The 20,000-nt window shown below is 44.8% G+C and overlaps 1 protein-coding gene across 1 annotated transcript in view; it reads left to right on the top strand.

Moving 5' to 3' along the window:
- The window catches only part of slc4a8 (solute carrier family 4 member 8), a gene marked incomplete at both ends in the record, with an annotated part of 93,091 nt that overhangs the window by 44,256 nt on the left and 28,835 nt on the right, over positions 1-20,000 (top strand). Inside the window, 17 exons of the mRNA XM_083661949.1 lie at positions 438-525; positions 1,089-1,235; positions 1,396-1,496; positions 2,018-2,192; positions 2,424-2,557; positions 2,933-3,178; positions 3,982-4,087; positions 4,498-4,659; positions 4,737-4,850; positions 4,949-5,110; positions 5,645-5,896; positions 6,047-6,115; positions 6,628-6,801; positions 7,106-7,237; positions 7,758-7,855; positions 8,496-8,606; positions 10,376-10,402. Of these exons, the coding sequence (XP_083518075.1) occupies positions 438-525; positions 1,089-1,235; positions 1,396-1,496; positions 2,018-2,192; positions 2,424-2,557; positions 2,933-3,178; positions 3,982-4,087; positions 4,498-4,659; positions 4,737-4,850; positions 4,949-5,110; positions 5,645-5,896; positions 6,047-6,115; positions 6,628-6,801; positions 7,106-7,237; positions 7,758-7,855; positions 8,496-8,606; positions 10,376-10,402 (2,298 nt within the window). The remainder of the gene's footprint in view (positions 1-437; positions 526-1,088; positions 1,236-1,395; positions 1,497-2,017; positions 2,193-2,423; positions 2,558-2,932; positions 3,179-3,981; positions 4,088-4,497; positions 4,660-4,736; positions 4,851-4,948; positions 5,111-5,644; positions 5,897-6,046; positions 6,116-6,627; positions 6,802-7,105; positions 7,238-7,757; positions 7,856-8,495; positions 8,607-10,375; positions 10,403-20,000) is intronic.

Raw genomic sequence — 20,000 nt, 5'->3', positions numbered from 1 at the left:
CGGATACATCGTTTACGTCTATCAGGGTCTTCTTTCACCGGTTTCGTCGGCGTAGCTTCCATGGTAATTCTAAAGCACTGCTAGCATTAGCAACCTGCATCGGTTTAAGTTTCCGGGGGGAACATATTTTTCGTGGACACGCGTGTCGTGATTGGTCAGATTCCGTCGAACTTCCTTCCGGTCTGAAGGTTTTTTTCACTACTTCCTTGTGCATGTTCTGGGGGTCTAACGTACAGACGGTATGGCGAGAGCATTTGAAAATTGCGGAAGCCAACTCGTCTGTTCTAAGAGACTAGGTAGAGAGCCACTCTTCTCTATAAATAGATGTTTCCAAAATACATCAACAATGACATGCTTTAGTTAAGAAGTTCAATGCTGTGAACGCAGTAATCCACTTACGATTTACATACTTCAAATCATCTGCTGACAAATCTCAGATTCCTCTTCATTCTCCTCGGCCCCGATGGAAAGGCTCAGCAATACCATGAAATCGGACGCTCCATGGCAACGATCATGACTGATGAGGTGAGCAGTTCAAACCAGACATGGACCTCTCTAAAGCAGGGCTTCTCAAAGGTTTGATGACTGAGGGCCAATTTAGGGACCCAACATTGGATTGGACACAACACAGGCCTATTCTAGACTAAAAGCCATGCCAATTGTGAATGAATTTGTAGCCTTGGGTCATTTACTGTCATTTCATTATGCTGATACCAGAAACTACCAGAAACATTCTCCCTGCTCTCCCTCCCTTCTCCTGCTCTCTCCTCGGCTCTATCCTATATTTCTATATGTTCTATATTTCTCTATCAATTGCAATGTGTTATCATTACAACTGTATTTTGCTACTGTTGTGTCAGCTAGAATTAGCTAGACATATTTTCTGTGAAGCCCTCTGGGACATGCTTGTGAATTAGGGCTATACAAATAAACTTGACTTGACTTGATCGCGTGCCACCAGAAACCTTCCCGAGGGCGGCAATTGGCCCGTGCATGTCCTGCACTTTGAGAACCCCTGCTCTAAAGGCAGACACAGCTCCAGTGTAGTTAAGCTGGTTTCCTCTTCCATACTCCCCTCTCTGGATTAGATATTCCATGATGTAGCATACAAGGCGAAGGACCGCAGTGACCTGCTGGCTGGGATAGATGAGTTCCTGGACCAGGTGACTGTCCTGCCACCAGGGGAGTGGGACCCTTCCATCCGAATAGAGCCGCCCAAGAATGTCCCCTCTCAGGTACGCCCGTCAGTTGGGATTTATAGGTGTTCACTTGTGAAAGGAGGGCTTTGCTTTGGTACAGTAACTCATCCAAGCGATGCGGGTGTCGAGGAAATCATTAAAGTCGTTTCTGAATGGTTGTTGGCCATTTCTGGCCTTTGTGATTGGTTGTGTGTAGGAGAAGAGGAAGATGGCAGGAGTTGCCAATGGCACAGGCTGCCAAGCGGAGGAAGAGCTGCATGCTGAGCACCATGGACCAGAGCTGCAGAGAACTGGGAGGTAGGCTGTCATCTGCAAGCCTATTTACCAATGCACAGCAACTCTAGAACTACTCTCCCTTTAATATACATAGATATCTTATATACTCTCAAGGGCCATATACGCCAAGGCAACAGACCAAATTGTAGGACTACAGCTCTACCAGTTGGACCGTTACCTTGCCTGCCCTCAGTGCCCCTTGTCATTTGGGGTTACATCATCCCACCTTCCTAAGCTGTTGACTGGGTTCTCTGAGTGTATTCTTGTCTATGTAGAAACTTCTGTTTGCCAGTTTCAACCTTGACAACAGATGCTGCCAAGACGTACTTGGCTTTACTTTCATCCTAGCCCAATTAAGGTTATCATTAACTTGTTCAGCAACATTTTGCTACAAGGTGAAGGTACTGTAGCTGTAGCATATAAACTATATCATCTGTGTGCACACACTCACAAACATTGTGCATACTGGATATCAGCGTTTCTCTTCACCAACCTGTTCTCTGAACTCACCCACATCTCTTTCCATTGTGTGCTGCGGTCAGGTTATTTGGTGGTCTGATATTGGACATCAAAAGGAAGGTTCCTTTCTACCTGGGGGACTATAAGGATGGTATGAACCTCCAGTGTGTGGCCTCCTTCCTCTTCCTGTACTGTGCCTGCATGTCCCCGGTCATCACCTTTGGCGGACTGCTGGGGGAGGCGACCGAGGGACGCATCGTAAGACCACAGACACTCTTGCGTACACACCACACTCACACTGCCAATAGACTACAGTACTATAATGTGTATGCAGTATGCACATGTTGACTTTGTGATCTATACAAACTAGTGTGCAAAAAAGGGTTTAGAGTTACGACCATTGTGCCTAGAGAACAGAGACGTTGTAGAAGTTGCTGAATATACAGAGCAAGTCCCACTCACTGTAGTCCTTCCTCTCATGTGTCCTAGAGTGCCATTGAGTCTTTACTGGGTGCGTCTATGACTGGGGTGGTCTACTCTCTGTTTGCTGGCCAGCCCCTCACCATTCTGGGCAGCACAGGCCCTGTGCTTGTTTTCGAGAAGATCCTCTTCAAGTTCTGCAAGTAAGATGCCCATTACAATCACCTCTATGTGACTTTCTTTTACAGAGCAGTTATTTCTCTCCTGACTGGCCTTTATTGCTTCAATTATTGCTCCACTCCTCCCCTCCCCTCCCCTCTCCTCTTCTCTCCTCTCCTCTCCTCTCCTCTCCTCTCCTCTCCTCTCCTCTCCTCTCCTCTCCTCTCCTCTCCTCTCCTCTCCTCTCCTCCTCTCCTCTCCTCTCCTCTCCTCTCCTCTCCTCTCCTCTCCTCTCCTCCTCTCCTCTCCTCTCCTCCTCTCCTTTCCTCTCATCTCCTCCTCTCCTCTCCTCTCCTCTCCTCGTCTCCTTTCCTCTCATCTCCTCCTCTCCTCTCCTCTCCTCTCCTCTCCTCTCCTAGGGACTTTGACCTTTCCTATCTGTCTCTGAGGACTTGCATCGGCCTGTGGACCGCCCTGCTCTGTCTGTTGTTGGTTGCCACAGATGCCAGTTCTCTGGTCTGCTACATCACGAGATTCACAGAGGAGGCCTTTGCCGCGCTCATCTGCCTGATCTTCATCTACGAGGCCCTGGAGAAGCTCTGCCACCTGGGAGAGATCTACCCCATCAACACACACAGTGACCTGGACAAGCTCACGCTGGCATAGTGAGCAAAACAATGTTCACCCTAGCTTTCACCTGCATGCTTTTCATTGACCCTGTGGGACTTTTTCATGTTTGCTGCTAGTGAGAGAAGCTTTATGCATGCTAGCACATGCTTCATCGAATACATGTGCAGTCGCCAGCCGCTTCTTTTCACCCGACAGCGAGGAGTTTCACCGGCAGGACGTAGCATGTGGGAGGATCACGCTACCCCCCCCCCCCCAGTTCCCCTCCTTCCCGAACAGGCACCCTGACCGACCAGAGGAGGCACTAGTGCAGTGACCAGGACTCATACTCATACAGCACCTGCAGACAAAGAGTACCGCTGCCGGGAATTGAACCCGGGTCGCCGCGGTGGTATGCGAGTGCTTTTACCTCATCGCTACCCAGACGCACCCCTCTGCCATTCTGTCTGCCATTCTGTCTGAGTGCTTCTGCCTTTGTTGTCTCTCCATCCCTGCTCTCCTCTAATAGCTCTTAAGCCACACCCCCTCATGTTCTCCCCATGTTTGGTCCTATCTGAAATAATACAACTATGTTGGCTCACAATTTCTCAGTCAGCCACCATACAGTGATTTGTTCCATGTTGCACTGCCTCGCGCTCACTTTCTGTGTGTGTGTGTGTGTGTGTGTGTGTGTGTGTGTGTGTGTGTGTGTGTGTGTGCATGCACGTGTGTTTCTCTCTGAACATTATGTGCCATATAAATTATTGTCTAATTGTCTAATTCCCCCTTCATCGCTCTCTCTCTCTCTCTCTCTCCCTCTCTCCCTCTCCCTCGCTCTCTCTCTCTCTCTGTATATGTGTAGCTGTAGGTGTGCAGAGCCTGATAACCCCAGCAATAAAACCTTAGATCTGTGGAATGAGAAAAACATTACAGCCTCTGCCGTACCGTGGACCAACCTTACTGTCAAGGTAATGTAACCACACACACACACACACACACACACACACACACACACACACACACACACACACACACAACACGCTTAATGTCAAAGCATAACATTCATATGACGCAGTAGCATGCCCTGCATTTGCACTAGATTCAATGAGCCCCCTCACTTTCCCTCCAGCAGATCACTTTGCTTAAGCACCTTTGCAAACATCGATCGGAACTTTCACTGCCGTGTGTATTACTGAGCACAAGGCAGGCTAGTCTAGTTTCTCCTGTGCTTTCTAGTGTTCACTTTCTGTTCTTTAGACTGTTTCCTGTCTGCCAATGATTTCCAAACGGTGCCTCTTTCTCCATGTTCTCCCTTTCTGTCTATTTGGTGTTATCTGAGGTAACTGTGTGCTAATGTAAACTACCTGAATCTCTACAGGAGTGCCTCAGTCTGCAGGGCCAATTTGTAGGCACAGCATGTGGCCACCATGGCCCCTACACGCCAGATGTCCTCTTCTGGTCTACCATCTTGTTCTTCTCTACCTTCTTCATGTCTGCCTTCCTCAAACAATTCAAGACGAGTCGCTATTTCCCCACCAAGGTAATCAACCAACATCACAGCAGGCTAAGCTAACGTTTGTAATGCCGCCCAGTTCATTGTCATGTATTACTGTCCAGGTGCGGTCCATAATCAGCGACTTTGCGGTCTTCCTGACTATTGTCGTCATGGTTTTGCTTGACTACGCCATTGGAGTACCCTCCCAGAAGCTGCAGGTGCCCAGCAAATTCCAGGTACACAGGAGATATGGGTCTTGTGTGGGTCTCGGTATAGAAGTCCACAGGTTTATGATTGTGTCACAACCTCACTCCTCTGCTGTGCGTTCCTCCAGCCTACCAGAGATGACAGAGGTTGGCTGATCAACCCAATAGGCCGCAACCCGTGGTGGACGGTCCTGGCAGCCTCTATCCCTGCTCTTCTCTGCACCATCCTCATCTTTATGGACCAACAGATCACTGCTGTCATCATTAACCGCAAAGAGCACAAACTGCTGGTCAGAGCAAACGTCGAAACAGTATTTCTTTCTAGCTTCTGTACGACTCTGTTTGACCTTGTTCTTTGTGTGATGTACTGTTTTTCTACATTGTTACCTCGTGGTGCCGAACGTGACTCAGTTCTGCTTGTATCTGGGCATCCGCGTCGTGCAGCGGTAGATTCCCTGCCTACCAACACGAGGGTCGCAGGTTTGAACCCCCGTGTTACCTCGGTCGGGTGTCCATACAGGCACAATTGGCCGTGTCTGTGGGTGGGAAGTCGGATTAAGGGTAGGTGTCGTGGTCGCTGCACTAGTGCCTCCTCTGGTCGCTCGGGCCGCCTGTTCGGGGGGAGGGGACCTGGGGGGAATAGCGTGATCCTCCCACGCGCTACATCCTGCCGGTGAAAAGAAGCGCCTGGCGCATGTATCAGAGGAAGCATGTGCTAGTTTACAACTCTCCACAGATCAGCAGAGGGGGTAGAACAATGATTAGGGAGATAACGGTGGAATCCAGGGGAAAAAAAGTTCTGCTCGTTGGGTCTTGTTTTGCAGAAGGGCTGTGGGTACCACCTGGACCTGCTGATAGTGGGCTTGATGCTGGCTGTGTGCTCCATCATGGGGCTGCCCTGGTTCGTAGCGGCCACTGTCCTGTCCATCTCGCACGTCAACAGCCTGAAGCTGGAGTCGGAGAGCTCCGCCCCCGGGGAGCAGCCTCGCTTCCTGGGCATCAGAGAACAGAGGCTCACTGGCCTGCTCATCTTCCTGCTCATGGGCTGCTCCGTGTTCATGACCGGGGCCCTGCAGGTCAGTCGCACAAGACATGCAATGCTGCCCCCCTCTGGCTGGGACACGCACTGCTAGGCAATGGAATGGGAGCATGATGTGTGAAATATATTTGTAGTGACTTTGAGTTATATGGCTATGTCTGCTTAAGCTTATTGTTGTGTTTTCCAGTTCATTCCTATGCCGGTGTTATATGGCGTCTTCCTTTACATGGGAGCCTCTTCACTGAAAGGCATCCAGGTACAATCTGCTACACATTAATCCAACATGAGCTCATATGGTCAAGGTTATTTAGTTGTTGCCCTGTTTTCAACTGTATTCCTCATGTTGTTTAGCCCTGGTGGGAGCAGCTCACACCAAGTCCCTAGTTATCTCTTGTGCTCTGTGCTGCTGTGTCCTATTCCTCCGTCTCCTCATCTAATTAATTTCATTTCTACGCAATGAGCCCTGACAGTTAATTTCCAGAAACACCTAACCACATTTGTCTTTCATAATGTCTTCCATAATGTCTTCCTCTCTCTTGCCATATTCACCATCTGTTGCTCTCTGTCTCTCTCCACTCTCACTTATTCATTTATGTCCTTACCCCCCCCCCCCCCTCTCTCTCTCTCTCTTCCCTTGTTTTCTCTCACTCCATCTCCATCTCCATCTCCACCCTCCATCCCCCCTCCCTTCGCCCTGCATACTCCACCCTGCATACTCCGCCCTGCATACTCCACCCTGTCTCTTTCGGCTTCCTCCTGCTTTCTCAGTTCTTTGACCGTCTGAAGTTGTTTGGCATGCCGGCTAAGCACCAGCCAGACTTCATCTATCTGCGCCACGTCCCCCTGAGAAAGGTGCATCTGTTCACCATCACCCAGCTCACCTGCCTGGTGCTGCTCTGGGTCATCAAGACCTCACCGGCTGCCATCGTCTTCCCCATGATGGTGAGCTGACGTCTAACCAACTCCAGAAGCATGTCCCAGCTTCATTTTCGTTTTCAACAACCGTTTTGTAGGCTTTGAATTAGATGCATATTTATTGTTACCGTAACATCTCAGTATCTCAGACCAACCCCCACACACCTGCACCGACACACGCACGCACGCACGCGCGCGCGCACACACACACACACACACACACACACACACACACACACGAGCGCGCGCGCACACAATTATACACAAATAATTATTATATTATGGTCTCTCCGTTGGAGTACATTCTCTCTTGTCATGTGCCTGTCTGCAGGTGCTGGCTCTGGTGTTCATCCGTAAGCTGCTGGACTTGTGTTTCTCCAAGAGAGAGCTGAGTTACCTGGATGACTTAATGCCTGAATGGAAGAAGAAGAATCTTGATGATGCCTCCAAAAAGAACGAGGAGGTAGGCTGTGCCATCTTTACAGGGAATGCATACCGTCAAATACAAGTATTATATAAAAGCACAAGTATTAATCGTTAGGGCTGGGCAATATATCAATACAGTATATCGATATCATGATATGAGACTAGATATCATCATAGATTTGGGATATTGTGATGTGGCATAACTGTTGTCTTTCCTTTTAAAGGCTGCTGCATTACAGTAAAGTGATGTCATTTTCTGAACTTACCAGACTGTTCTAGCTGTTCTATTATTTGCCTTGACCCACTTAGTCATTATATCCACATTACTGATGATTATTGATCAAAAATCTCATTGTGTAAATATTTTGTGAAAGTTCTAATGGCCATCCCTATACAATATTGTTGCAATCGATATCGAGGTACTGCATTTGCTAAAAAGAAATATTGTGATATTTGATTTTGCCCATATCGCCCAGCTCTATTCAATCGTGTGTGTGTTTGTGTGTATGTGTGTGTGTGTGTGTGTGTGTGTGTGTGTGTGTGTGTGTGTGTCGTAGGAGTCACAGGTTATGCTTGTAGGAGGGGATGCGACGACTGTTCAGATTCCCATGGAGAGTAGCAAGCCCACTCAGACCCTGAGAGCACATGACCCCAGGCAAGAGCACACACCTACAGTACACACATACTGTACACACACCAACAGTACACACATACTCTACACACACCTACAGTACACACATACTGTACACACACCTACAGTACACACATACAGTACACACACCAACAGTACACACATACTGTACACACACCAACAGTACACACATACAGTACACACACCAACAGTACACACATACTGTACACACCTACAGTACACACATACTGTACACACACCAACAGTACACACATACTACACACACCAACAGTACACACATACTGTACACACCTACAGTACACACATACTGTACACACATACTGTACACACACCAACAGTACACACATACTGTACACACACCAACAGTACACACATACTACACACACCAACAGTACACACATACTACACACACCAACAGTACACACATACTGTACACACATACTGTACACACACCAACAGTACACACATACTGTACACACACCTCTGTCCGTGTCTGTCTTTGTGCATGTCTGTCTTGTTCATATTCCGGTGTGGGGTGCTGTGTGATTATTAGGTTCTCACCCTTCAAAGAGTACTAACACATTGAGAACCCCCCCTCCCGTCATCTCCGCTCTCTGTCTGGCCCCACCCTCCTTCTCCTCAGGTGTGACCCCTCAGATATTAATATTTCTGATGAAATGTCTAAAACCACCGTGTGGAAATCCCTCCGCTCCAATCAAAAGGACACTCGTCCAGTGGCTGCTAAGAAGGCAAGGCCACACCCTCTTTCTCTTCACCCCTCCTAACTTCACCCCTCCTAACCCCGCCCTCAAACACCGCCGCCGCCAGTTACACACACTTTCTCACCTGCGTGCTCTCCATCAGCTCATCGCAGACTCCTGATTGACCTTTCCTAAGCCCCGCCCCCTCTTGTTCTGTGCTGCGATACACTGAATCACGGTGACATTAGCGTTAACAACAACGGGTACTTCCGGGTCGACACCTGCCGATTGATTTAGATTTTGGAGATATCACAAACTTGTTTATTGTTTATTTCTGTCGTCATTTTCAGCCGTAACTGTAACGTTAAAGCTATATAGCCTAGTTAAACATGGTGGGCCGACCTATCTGACATTTTTTGGACTGTGTTGATAAACCAAATCTACTCAACGGACGGTGACATCTCACCACCGGTCTGACTAGCTGCTAGTTTGAGTGAACTCAAGCTGTAATTGTTTTTATTCTGTGGCCGAACAGGTAAATTAGGTCTCCAAACTAACGTTAGTGAAAGTATTAATTATAATAAAGAGATATGAAGGCATCAAACGTGTTTTAGACTGAACCATTTGATCTTTATCTTAGTTGTTCCCAGCCCCGTTTGCTCCACTCTGCAGTGACGCAGGTGTTGTCTACCAGGATATTATTGTAAACAAACATCGTGATTCAGTCTATAACAGTTGAATAACCTTGGTCAACGTTCTCCTTTCCTACTAGATACTGTCTGTTCAAACCATGACCCCTTTGAACTACTTCTTCATACTTTAATTTAAGCTAGAAACTCCATTCAAACTTTAAACGGGTCACTACGTTGAGTACTTTATGACTCTTGTTCAGCTTTTTGAATACCTTTTGTACTATTCACACATTTTACAAAACTGTGACAGTTCACACAACTTTACCATTACATATGTTACATACGCATCGAACCCTTCAGGCACCTCTGCTCTCACTCACAATGTCAAAAATATGAGTGATGGGATGTATAGTTTTTGAGATATTAACGTTTGTCACCTTTTTAGCTTTTCCTCTCTATTTCACACTAGATGCTGCTGCTCTGCTGCTCTATACACATGAAAGTTGACTGAGGTTCTGAAAAGGGGCGGGACTTAGGAAAGGTCAATTGTTGGTGTTAAATGCCTACAGTATGGAGTACCACAGGGATGACGGGTTTTTGTAGGCCAACCCGGAAATTGGCATCGCGCTCGGTTCCCTCGTCTCAAAGTCAATGGGATTTTTGTATGGGGATTTTGGTTCGATGGATTTTTGTATGGGGATTTTGGTTCGATGGATTTTTGTATGGGGATTTTGGTTCGATGGATTTTTGTGTGGGGATTTTGGTTAGATGCCTGAAATAAGGTCTGTGGTTAACACAATTTTAGGAAACTGAGACCGTTGTGAAGATAATCTTCACAAATTAACATAATTGTTATGATTTTTTAAGCGTTTAATCCCGATCGCATTTATGCTTCAGAAATCATAAAAGTGGTGTTCATTTGTGAAGATTCTCTTGCTGAGCACAAAGGTCTCAGTTTCATAAACTTTTGTTAACCACAGACCTTATTTCAGGCCCCTAACTAAAATCCCCATACAAAAATCCCAAATCCCCGTATAAAAATGCCCGTACAAAAACCCCACTGACTTCCAGACGAGGGGACCAGGCCATGCTAACTTCTGGCTCTTAGGACTCATTCCTGCGGCGCTCTATTAGTGAGGCGTGTCAAACTGTGCTGTCTTAACTCTGCGTTTGTGTCTTTTACTCTGCAGGATTGAAGAGATAGAGTTCATAGACCAGTAAGGGATGTCTGTCGCAGCTGTGAAACCACACACTCCACTAGGGGGCAGCAGTCCTCACCCGCAGGACGCTGTGTTCCGGCTACTACCACCGTCAGCCACTTCAGTGCTTAGAGAAGAAAAAAAGTCTCTGAGATTCCTACCAGCGACCTACCACTAACACACTCAGTACTGTGCATTTCACCCACAACACACACACACATTCTCCATTGTTCATTTAGCTGGATTATATGATGGGAGTGCTCCGTTCAAACCAAACCAGGTTCTTTTTATTAATCTCGGTAGCTCCGTCACTTATTAGTCCGTACATTTTTATTTACTGTGCCATGAGTGATTTATTTTTTATAATAGTAATGGTATGGTCAATTATTTGCTAGATTTTAAAGAGTACATTGCTGGATCAGTCAGTAATATATAGACAAATCCATCTTTGGGCACCAAACTTTGTGTCAGTTTCGTGTAATGATGTAAACTGAAAACTCTACATGTTAGAAGACCTACTTCAGTTGAAGCAGTGGCATCAGTAACAGCTGTATTTTGAGGTGTAATCTTTTCCCTTTATGGGCATCTGTCTTTCATAACTAATGATTGTGATGGTTGGCAGTTGGTATACAGCAGTGTTTTTCAACCACTGTAATCGTCAGGTGTGCCCTAAGAAATTGTCCAATTTCACTTATTTGGTCCATAAAAATGAAAAAATTAATCTTAAATTGCGCTAAACCAAAGAATTGATTTCACGCAGCTCTCGTTAATTGTTGCTGGCTAAGATTGTTGCTGGCTTTATCCTGCTTCTCGCTGAGCGCTACCACCACCCACAAGCAGAGATGGGGAAAGTACACACTTTCTTTACTTAAGTACAGTTAGTTGTGTAAAAAAAGGTAAAAGTAGAAGTACTGATTCAACTTAAATACTCAACTAAAAGTAAAAAGGTGCAGGCTCTGAAATGTACTCAAGTATAAAAATAAAAAGTATTTTCTGTGCAAAGCGAATAGAAACTCACATCATATTAATATACTTCAAATACTATTAAACTTAAAAGATCCCTTCAAAACATATTTTAAGATGCATAAAGTCTAAACTTTGATTAATAATGTTCACATTCAGTCCTTGTATATTTCTCTCATGTGTTCATCATTCCTTTCCTCCTCTGTGTGTGTGTGATTGAGAAATGAGATGCAGGTGGTGTTCATCCTAATTGGCCTGGTCAGGTGTCAGATTGCTGCTGGCTGATTGGCTGGTGGAGAGCATTTAAGCCAGCTGATGCCATCCTGTCGCCCCTTGCTCTCCTCATTCCCAATGATGATGGCTGCTGTGCTGACTGCTGTGTTCTGTCAGGTAGGAACTGTGTGTAGACCTACTTTAGTAGTTCTGCAGAACTTTATTAAGATGTGTCTTTATCTTGGTAGACCTGTGCAGTCTAAACTGTAAATAGTTACCTTCCAGATCTACACTTTTGTACACTGTAAATAACACTTACCCAAGTAGCAGAAAGTAGGGGGAGAAGCCCTTTAGTTTTTTGTAACATTTTCTCATGTTTATTTTGTAGGAGCTTATAGGTGAGAGCTGTGTCTCTTATTTAATCCATCATTTTCTTTTCTTAGGTAAATTTAAGGTTGGGGATTAGTTTGATTGGTTAGTTGTGTTGGGGCCATGCTGTGCTCTGAAACTAAACCTGCTACTTGTGAACTTGTGATGGTGGTTTGGCTGATCATCCTTGGGAGTGGGAAGAGTGGGGGCACTTTTGTGTTGCGGTCCGGTTCCCCGAGGCCGGTTCCTAACATAATTGGGTGCTCGTCTGCTTTTCTCATTCGTCAGCACGTCGTCTGTGAGTGTGTGTGTATATATATATATTTTATGTTTGTCTGGTGGGCAGTCTTTGTGCAGGTGGTAAATGGTGTTAGTCAAGGTGCCTTTGCATGGAGCTGAGGAAGCTCATGGTGGTAAAGCTGGTGGAGATGTTTGGAGGAGGAGCCGGTCAGAGGGGAACAGTAAGACTGAGGAGGGGCGTGACAAGGCAGGGCCGTCAGTAGCACCGTTTCTCCTCTTTCTGTGTAGACTGCTACCCTACAAGAGTCTCCGTACATAGACTTGCCTGTCACTCTGACTCCCAAGCTGTCTAAATCAGCGATACAGACGTATTTACAAGTGTCACAGAAACATTTCAAAGCCACATATTGAGAAGAAGGGTTCATAGCTTCTCGACATCGGGGTTAGAAAGCTCGTCGCTGCTCATAAATGCCTCTTTTCATCTGAAGTCTGTGCTGGTGATAATTTTTACCGAGCTTTCGGCCAGAGTGGCGCTGTTGAGCGCTCTGACGGCTGGGAGCTCTAACCTGGAAAAAATATCACCAGCACAGACTTCAGATGAAAAGAGGCATTTATGAGCAGCGTCGAGCTTTCTAACCCCGACGTCGAGAAGCGATGAACCCTTCTTCTCAATATGTGGCTTTGAAATGTTTCTGTGACACTTGTAAATACGTCTGTATCACTGATTTAGACGGCTTGGGAGTCAGTCACAGGCAAGTCTATTTACGGAGACGGGACTCTTGTAGGGTAGCATAGTCTACACAGAAAGAGGAGAAACGGTGCTACTGACGGCCCTGCTTTGTCACGCCCCTCCTCAGTCTTACTGGTCCCCTCTGACCGGCTCCTCCTTCAACAAACATCTCCACCAGCTTTACCACCATGAGCTTCCTCAGCTCCATGCACACCATTTACCACCTGCACAAAGACTGCCCACCAGACAAACATATAAAATATATATATATATACTCAGACGACGTGCTGACGAACGAGAAAAGCGGACGAGCCCCTAATTATGTTAGGAACCGGCCTCGGAACAGGACCGCAACACAAAAGTGCCCCACTCTTCCCACTCCCAAGGATGATCAGCCAAACCACCTTCACAAGTTGCAGGTTTAGTTTCAGAGCACAGCATGGCCCCAACAACAAACTAATCCCCAACCTTAAACTTACCTAAGAAAAGGATGGATTAAATAAGACAGCTCTCACCTATAAGCTCCTACAAAATAAACATGAGACTGTTACAAAAAACTAAAGGGCTTCTCCCTCCTACTTTACTTGGGTAAGATGTTGGTGTACAAAAGTGTAGAGCTGGAAGTAGCTCTTTCCAGTTTAGACTGCACAGGTCCACCAAGATAACACATCTGTAAGTTCTGAAGAACTAAGTAGGCCTTCACAGTTCCTACCTGACATAACACCGCAAAGAGTCAACATAGTTGGGAATTAGGAGTACAATGAGTGGACTCATAGTTTAATCACACACTCAGACAAGGAATGATGTGAACACATGAGAAAGACTGAAATGTTTTAACTATGTCCCTAATTCAACTTTGAATGATAGCCCAAACATTTTATTTCACCAACTTCCTGTTTCTGCACTGTTGAATGGCTTTGGAATACCATCCCGCCACCCCTTGCTGTCATTGCCAATGATGATGGCTGCTCTGCTGACTCTTTGTTCTGTCAGGTAGGAACTGTGTGTAGGGTAGAACTTCAAGATCTGTCCTTGTCTAGGTAGACTTGTGCAGTCTAAACTGTAAATAGCTACCTTCCAAATCTATACTTGTTAAATAACTCTTACCCAAGTAGCAGAAAGGAGGGAGAAGCCCTTAGTTTTGTAACATTTTCTCATGTTTATTTTGTAGGAGCTTATAGGTGAGAGCTGTGTCTTTTTTAATCCATCCTTTTCTTAGGTAAGTTTAAGGTTGGGGATTAGTTTGATTTGTTGATGTTGGGGCCATGCTGTGCTCTGAAACTAAACCTGCTACTTGTGAACTTGTGATGGTGGTTTGGCTGATCATCTTTGGGAGTGGGAAGAGTGGGGGCACTTTTGTGTTGCCGTCCCCTTCCCCAAGGCCGGTTCCCAACATAATTAGGGGGTCGCCCGCTTTTCTCGTTAGTCAGCACGTCGTCTGTGTGTGTATATATATATATATATATATATATATATATATATATATATATATATATATATATATATAAATAATATGTTTGTCTGGTGGGCAGTCTTTGTGCAGGTGGTAAATGGTGTACATGGAGCTGAGGACGCTCATGGTGGTAAAGCTGGTGGAGATGTTTGTTGGAGGTGGAGCCGGTCAGAGGAGACCAGTAAGACTGAGGAGGGGCGTGACAAGGCAGGGCCATCAGTAGCACCGTTTCTCCTTTCTGTGTAGACTATGCTACCCTACAAGAGTCCCGTCTCCGTACATAGACTTGCCTGTGACTCTGACTCCCAAGCCGTCTAAATCAGTGATACAGACGTATGTACAAGTGTCACAGAAACATTTCAAAGCCACATATTGAGAAGATTCATAGCTTCTCGACGTCTGGGTTAGAAAGCTCGACGCCGCTCATAAATGCCTCTTTTCATCTGAAGTCTGTGCTGGTGATATTTTTTCCGGGTTAGAGCTCTCAGCCATCACAGCGCCACTCTGGCCAAAGGCTCGGTAAAAAATATCACCAGCGCAGACTTCAGATGAAAAGAGGCATTTATGAGCGGCGTCGAGCTTTCTAACCCCGACGTCGAGAAGCTATGAACTCTTCTTCTCAATATGTGGCTTTGAAATGTTTCTGTGATACTTGTAAATACGTGTGTATCACTGATTTAGACGGCTTGGGAGTCAGAGTCACAGGCAAGTCTATGTACGGAGACGGGACTCTTGTAGGGTAGCAGTCTACACAGAAAGGAGAAACGGTGCTACTGACGGCCCTGCCTCGTCACACCCCTCAGTCTTACTGGTCCCTCTATGACCGGCTCTTCCTCCAACAAACATCTCCACCAGCTTTACCACCATGAGCTTCCTCAGCTCCATGCAAAGGCACCTTTGACTAACACCATTTACCACCTGCACAAAGACTGCCCACCAGACAAACATAATATATATATACATATATATACACACACAGACAACGTGCTGACAAGGAGAAAAGTGGACTAGCCCCCAATTATGTTAGGAACCGGCCTCAGGGAACCGGACCGCAACACAAAGTGCCCCCACTCTTCCCACTCCCAAAGATGATCAGTCAAACATGATCACAAGTTCACAAGTAGCAGGTTTAGTTTCAGAGCACAGCATGGCCCCAACACAACAAATCAAACTAATCCCCAACCTTAAACTTAATTAAGAAAAGGATGGATTAAATAAAAGACGGCTCTTAGCTATAAGCTCCTACAAAACATGAGAAAATGTTACAAAAAACTAAAGGGCTTCTCCCTCCTACTTTCTGCTACTTGGGTAAATGTTATTTACAGTGTACAAAAGTAGATCTGGAAGGTAGCTATTTACAATTTAGACTGCACAGGTCTACCAAGATAACGACACATCTTAAAGTTCTGAAGAACTACTAAAGTAGGTCTACACACAGTTCCTACCTGACAGAACACAGTGCAGAGCAGCCATCATCGTTGGGAATGAGGTGAGCAAGGGCCGGCAGGATGGCATCAGCTGGCTTAAATGCTCTCCACCAGCCAATCAGCCAGCAGCAATCTGACACCTGACCAGGCCAATTAGGACGAACACCACCTGCATCTCATTTCTCAATCACACACTGAAGCACACTGCAATACACACACACACACACACACACACACACACACACACACACACACACACACACACACACACACACACACACACACACACACACACACACACACACACACACACACACACACACACACACACACACACACACACACACACACACAGAGGAGGAAAGGAATGATGTTAACACATGACAAAAATATACAGTACATATGACCCAGGGTCATAACAGTCCTTAGCCAGGATATATTCTAAATGTTTATATTTTACAAGGAAAATGTCTAATAACGTCTAATTTGAGTGTAGATTCTTATACTTTCAGATCAAACTAGACTTGAAACTAATAAACATTCTGTACAGGACAGACTTGGGTTTCAGGTTTTTTTTATTATTACAAAAAGGCACCAAATACAGGCATCATCATATTGATAGCATTGTAGTTATTTTCCACAAAATGATAGCACCAAAAATCTGTTATTTCGCCAACTTCCTGTTCCCATGTTTCTGGATAGGCACACAGTTGAATGGAGACAGGGTTTGGGGAAGGCGGGTGTTTGGGGGGGGTGCAGGGTTTCAAGAGAGGGGGTCTCTAATCAATATCCAATATTAAAGAAAAGCTTCTTCTCCTGCAGTGCACAGTTCTTCTCTCCAGCAGTGTCAGACACTTCCACAAATAAGAAATATTAACACATCAGTAGCTGAGGTTTACATACAGTAATACGTCATATGAGGGTAACATAATGATACATAAATGAGAAAACTAAAAACATATTTGAGTGACACAGAAGTGATGAGGGGGTGTCGATACAAAAAAAAAACAGTGAGGGGTTTTGTATCTTTGGGTAGAAACGAAGGCATACAGTAGACACGCATCTCGTATAAAATACTGTAACACAAAAAAAATGTTGAAAACATTTGCAAAGGCTAAAGCAGGGGTGGGCAACTATTTTTCATGGGGGGCCACATGAGAAACCCAGACTGTTGCCGGGGGCCGAATAAATATTGTCATGCCGTAACCCATGGATGGGCAACTTTGATGATAGAGAGGGCCACAAAAAAAATTCCTCGCTACCAGATTTTGCTGAGGGCTGAACGACACACGCGAAAGATTTGGGGCATTTGAAGCCAGGTTTAGAGGAATAACTCATTTTAAATTAACAATTGTGATGTCATTATTCAGTCTTAACCACCAATATTTGATCCTTTTCCTCACTCACTCCTATGTCACCACCTGCTCTCCCTGCAGGGCTTGAAATTAACTTTTTTCACCACCTGCCAATATGGCTGCTAGATTTTAAAGTTACCAGCCAATTAGAATTTCCACTAGCCTAAATGTTTTTCTTGAAATAAACCAGAATATGAGTGGGTTAATTTAAGCATAAGTATCAGTAAGTGGCCCGGGATTCTCAAAGCCTGTGTTGACGGTCACACAAGAACAAAAATGCACTCTTGAAGCTAAAAAAAATCCAAAACCAACAAGCTAATTATTTAAATTTCTACTTCAATGTAGAACAGTCATTTCTTACACATGAGATTACTTTTAGCCTTTAAGTCATAAATATTATTGAAAGATATTCCATATTCCAGACTGAAATGCTATAACAGAAGAGGATTGCCCAGAATGACATGAACATTTGGACACTTATTCAGCGGGTATATTGCATGTTGCGTTCAAGTACATTGTAAAAAAAAATTAAAAAAAATTGCAATTCCATCGCGGGCCACACAGTATGTATGTTGCCCATGTACGAGCTAGAGGAAAGAATGAAATGCTCTGAGAAAGCCCATCTTAAGAAGTGTGACCCAGTGGCTCAGAGAGTTTCATTACTGCCCAGCAGTGTTTAGCTTGTGGTTTCAAACCTCAGTAACTTTTGAGGTCGTGGGTTCAAGGCTCAGTCAGTTTTGAACAGCGACAGACGAAAAAGATAAAAGCTCTCAGCGAAGAGCTTTGAGTACGAAAGGGAGCTGGTGGTGCGATGGATATGTCGACCACATGGAGACGTGGAAGCATGCAGATGGCTCGTTTAATTCCTGCTCCACCACCACTATGTGGAGCTTGTCATGATGTCATTCAACTTATTAAATGTAAAAGATCCACAGCTTTTTTGAAAAGATGACATCATGAGTATGAAAGACAATGAGTTTTGGCCTGTCAGATGTGACTGGGGAGGGCATTCCAGGGCGAGGGGGCGGTTGCAGCAAGGCCCTGTCAGAGACCCCCCTGTCAAAGCTTTAGCAAAGAGATACCTGTGATGCTTGTCAAAGTGGATATAAATTATATAATCATATTCAGCCAGTCAGATGGAGATTTAAAATGGTGAGCATTTATTTATTTTTTTTACTACTGGGGGAACCTGGCCCTCCTAGCCCCCCCATTAACTCCGGCAATGCCAACACTTTTTTCCCTCTCTCTCACATTCTCTGTAATGTCTCTCACCCAGAGGAGATCCACGTTGCATTCAGGTACAGTCAGTTAGATTCAGCTTTGGGGGTGGTGGTGGTGGTTGCTTAAACCTGCGCTAAACCTCTGGTGTCACTCCACATTTACTCTTTAGGCTTTAGACCAGATGCCACAATAGTCTACTGGAAATTTCTTGGACCCAGTAATGTTGTTTCTGATGTTCTGCGACAAGTTATATCATCCTGAAAACCTGAAAACTCTCTTATTTGAAACGAGTAAAATTATAAAATTATCCGTCAGTGCAATAAGGCAAATAAAATAAGTTGTTGGCCCCCCATAGTAAACCTAAACATTATATTGACATCTTCCCATACCTGTCACAAATAAGTGGCTGACTCCTACTGGAAGTATTTGGTGTAGCCTACCCATTACACTTAACTCTGGAAATGGCTTCTACACCCTGCTTCAAATCGTTCGGGTTAAGGTTAGTTTCCCGGCAGACAAAGGGCAAATGGATCTGATTCCTAATCACGGCCTGTTAACTGTTCAAGTGTGGCTGGTTTGACTGAGGATAAGGGCTTTTAATTAACACTTGACAAAAACCTTTTTTTAGTAGCAAATCAATAAGAAGTGACCCTGTTCTAACAGTCAAACCACCTGGCCTAATGGATAAGGTGTCTGATTCTGGATCAGAAGACTGAGAGTTTGAGTCCCTTTGTGGTAAACTTTCTAGTTCAGCAATTCCAGAAGTTCCCTTTAGAGCAGCAGGCATTATAACTGTGATTGGTAGAAGCTGTTAGTTTCTGTGCAAACTAATAGAAACTCAGGTCATATTAATATAATTCAAAGACTATTAAACTTAAAAGATCCCCTCCAAGATGTATAAAGACTATACTTTGAAAAATAATTTGTACGATATGGTTTTTCCACAAAAAAGGTGCACATAATGAGTAAAAGCTGGGGGAGCGTGAGGCAAGAGAGACAAACAAACAACATTACATCATATTTGTCTGTCATGCATTAAAACTAAAGTAACTAGCCTGTTTTGAAAATGTAAGGAGTAGGAAGTACAGATGTTTGTGTTAAATTGTAGAGAGTAAAAGTAAACAATTGTCAGAAAAATAAATACTCCGTAAAGTACAGATACCTGAAAATCCTACTCAAGTACAGTAACAAAGTATTTGTACTTAGTTACTTCCCATCTCTGCCTACAGGCATAGAAGAGTAGATTGTGCTATTCTTCTATACCTGGGGGTGCGGTAGCGCGATTAGTCGCCTAAAACAATAGAAAAACAAGAGAGGTAGAACAAGTGACAACACTAACAACAAAGATGGATACATATTTGATGAGGAAAAATACTACACTACAAGCAGGGGTCAAAAGAAAGCAAAAACGGTGAGCAAATGTTTCATTTTGTAACATTTTAGATGGCGGTGTGCCGTGGGATTTTTTCAATGTCAGAATAAGGTTGAAAAACACTGGTCTACGCAACGTTTGTGGTGTGTTTTAGTACAGTGTCTTATTTGTTTACCTCAGACAAGTTCTTGAATGCTCCTGCAAGGCACTTTGGATAATAATGTCAGAGGCCAGGGGAGAATAGAGCAAATAATCGTTTTGTGTGTGTGTGTG

Source organism: Poromitra crassiceps (assembly GCF_964638095.1).
Source record: "Poromitra crassiceps genome assembly, chromosome: 27".
In the NCBI taxonomy this organism is placed as follows: Eukaryota; Metazoa; Chordata; class Actinopteri; order Beryciformes; family Melamphaidae; genus Poromitra; species Poromitra crassiceps.
This window is presented reverse-complemented; position numbering and strand designations above follow the sequence as displayed.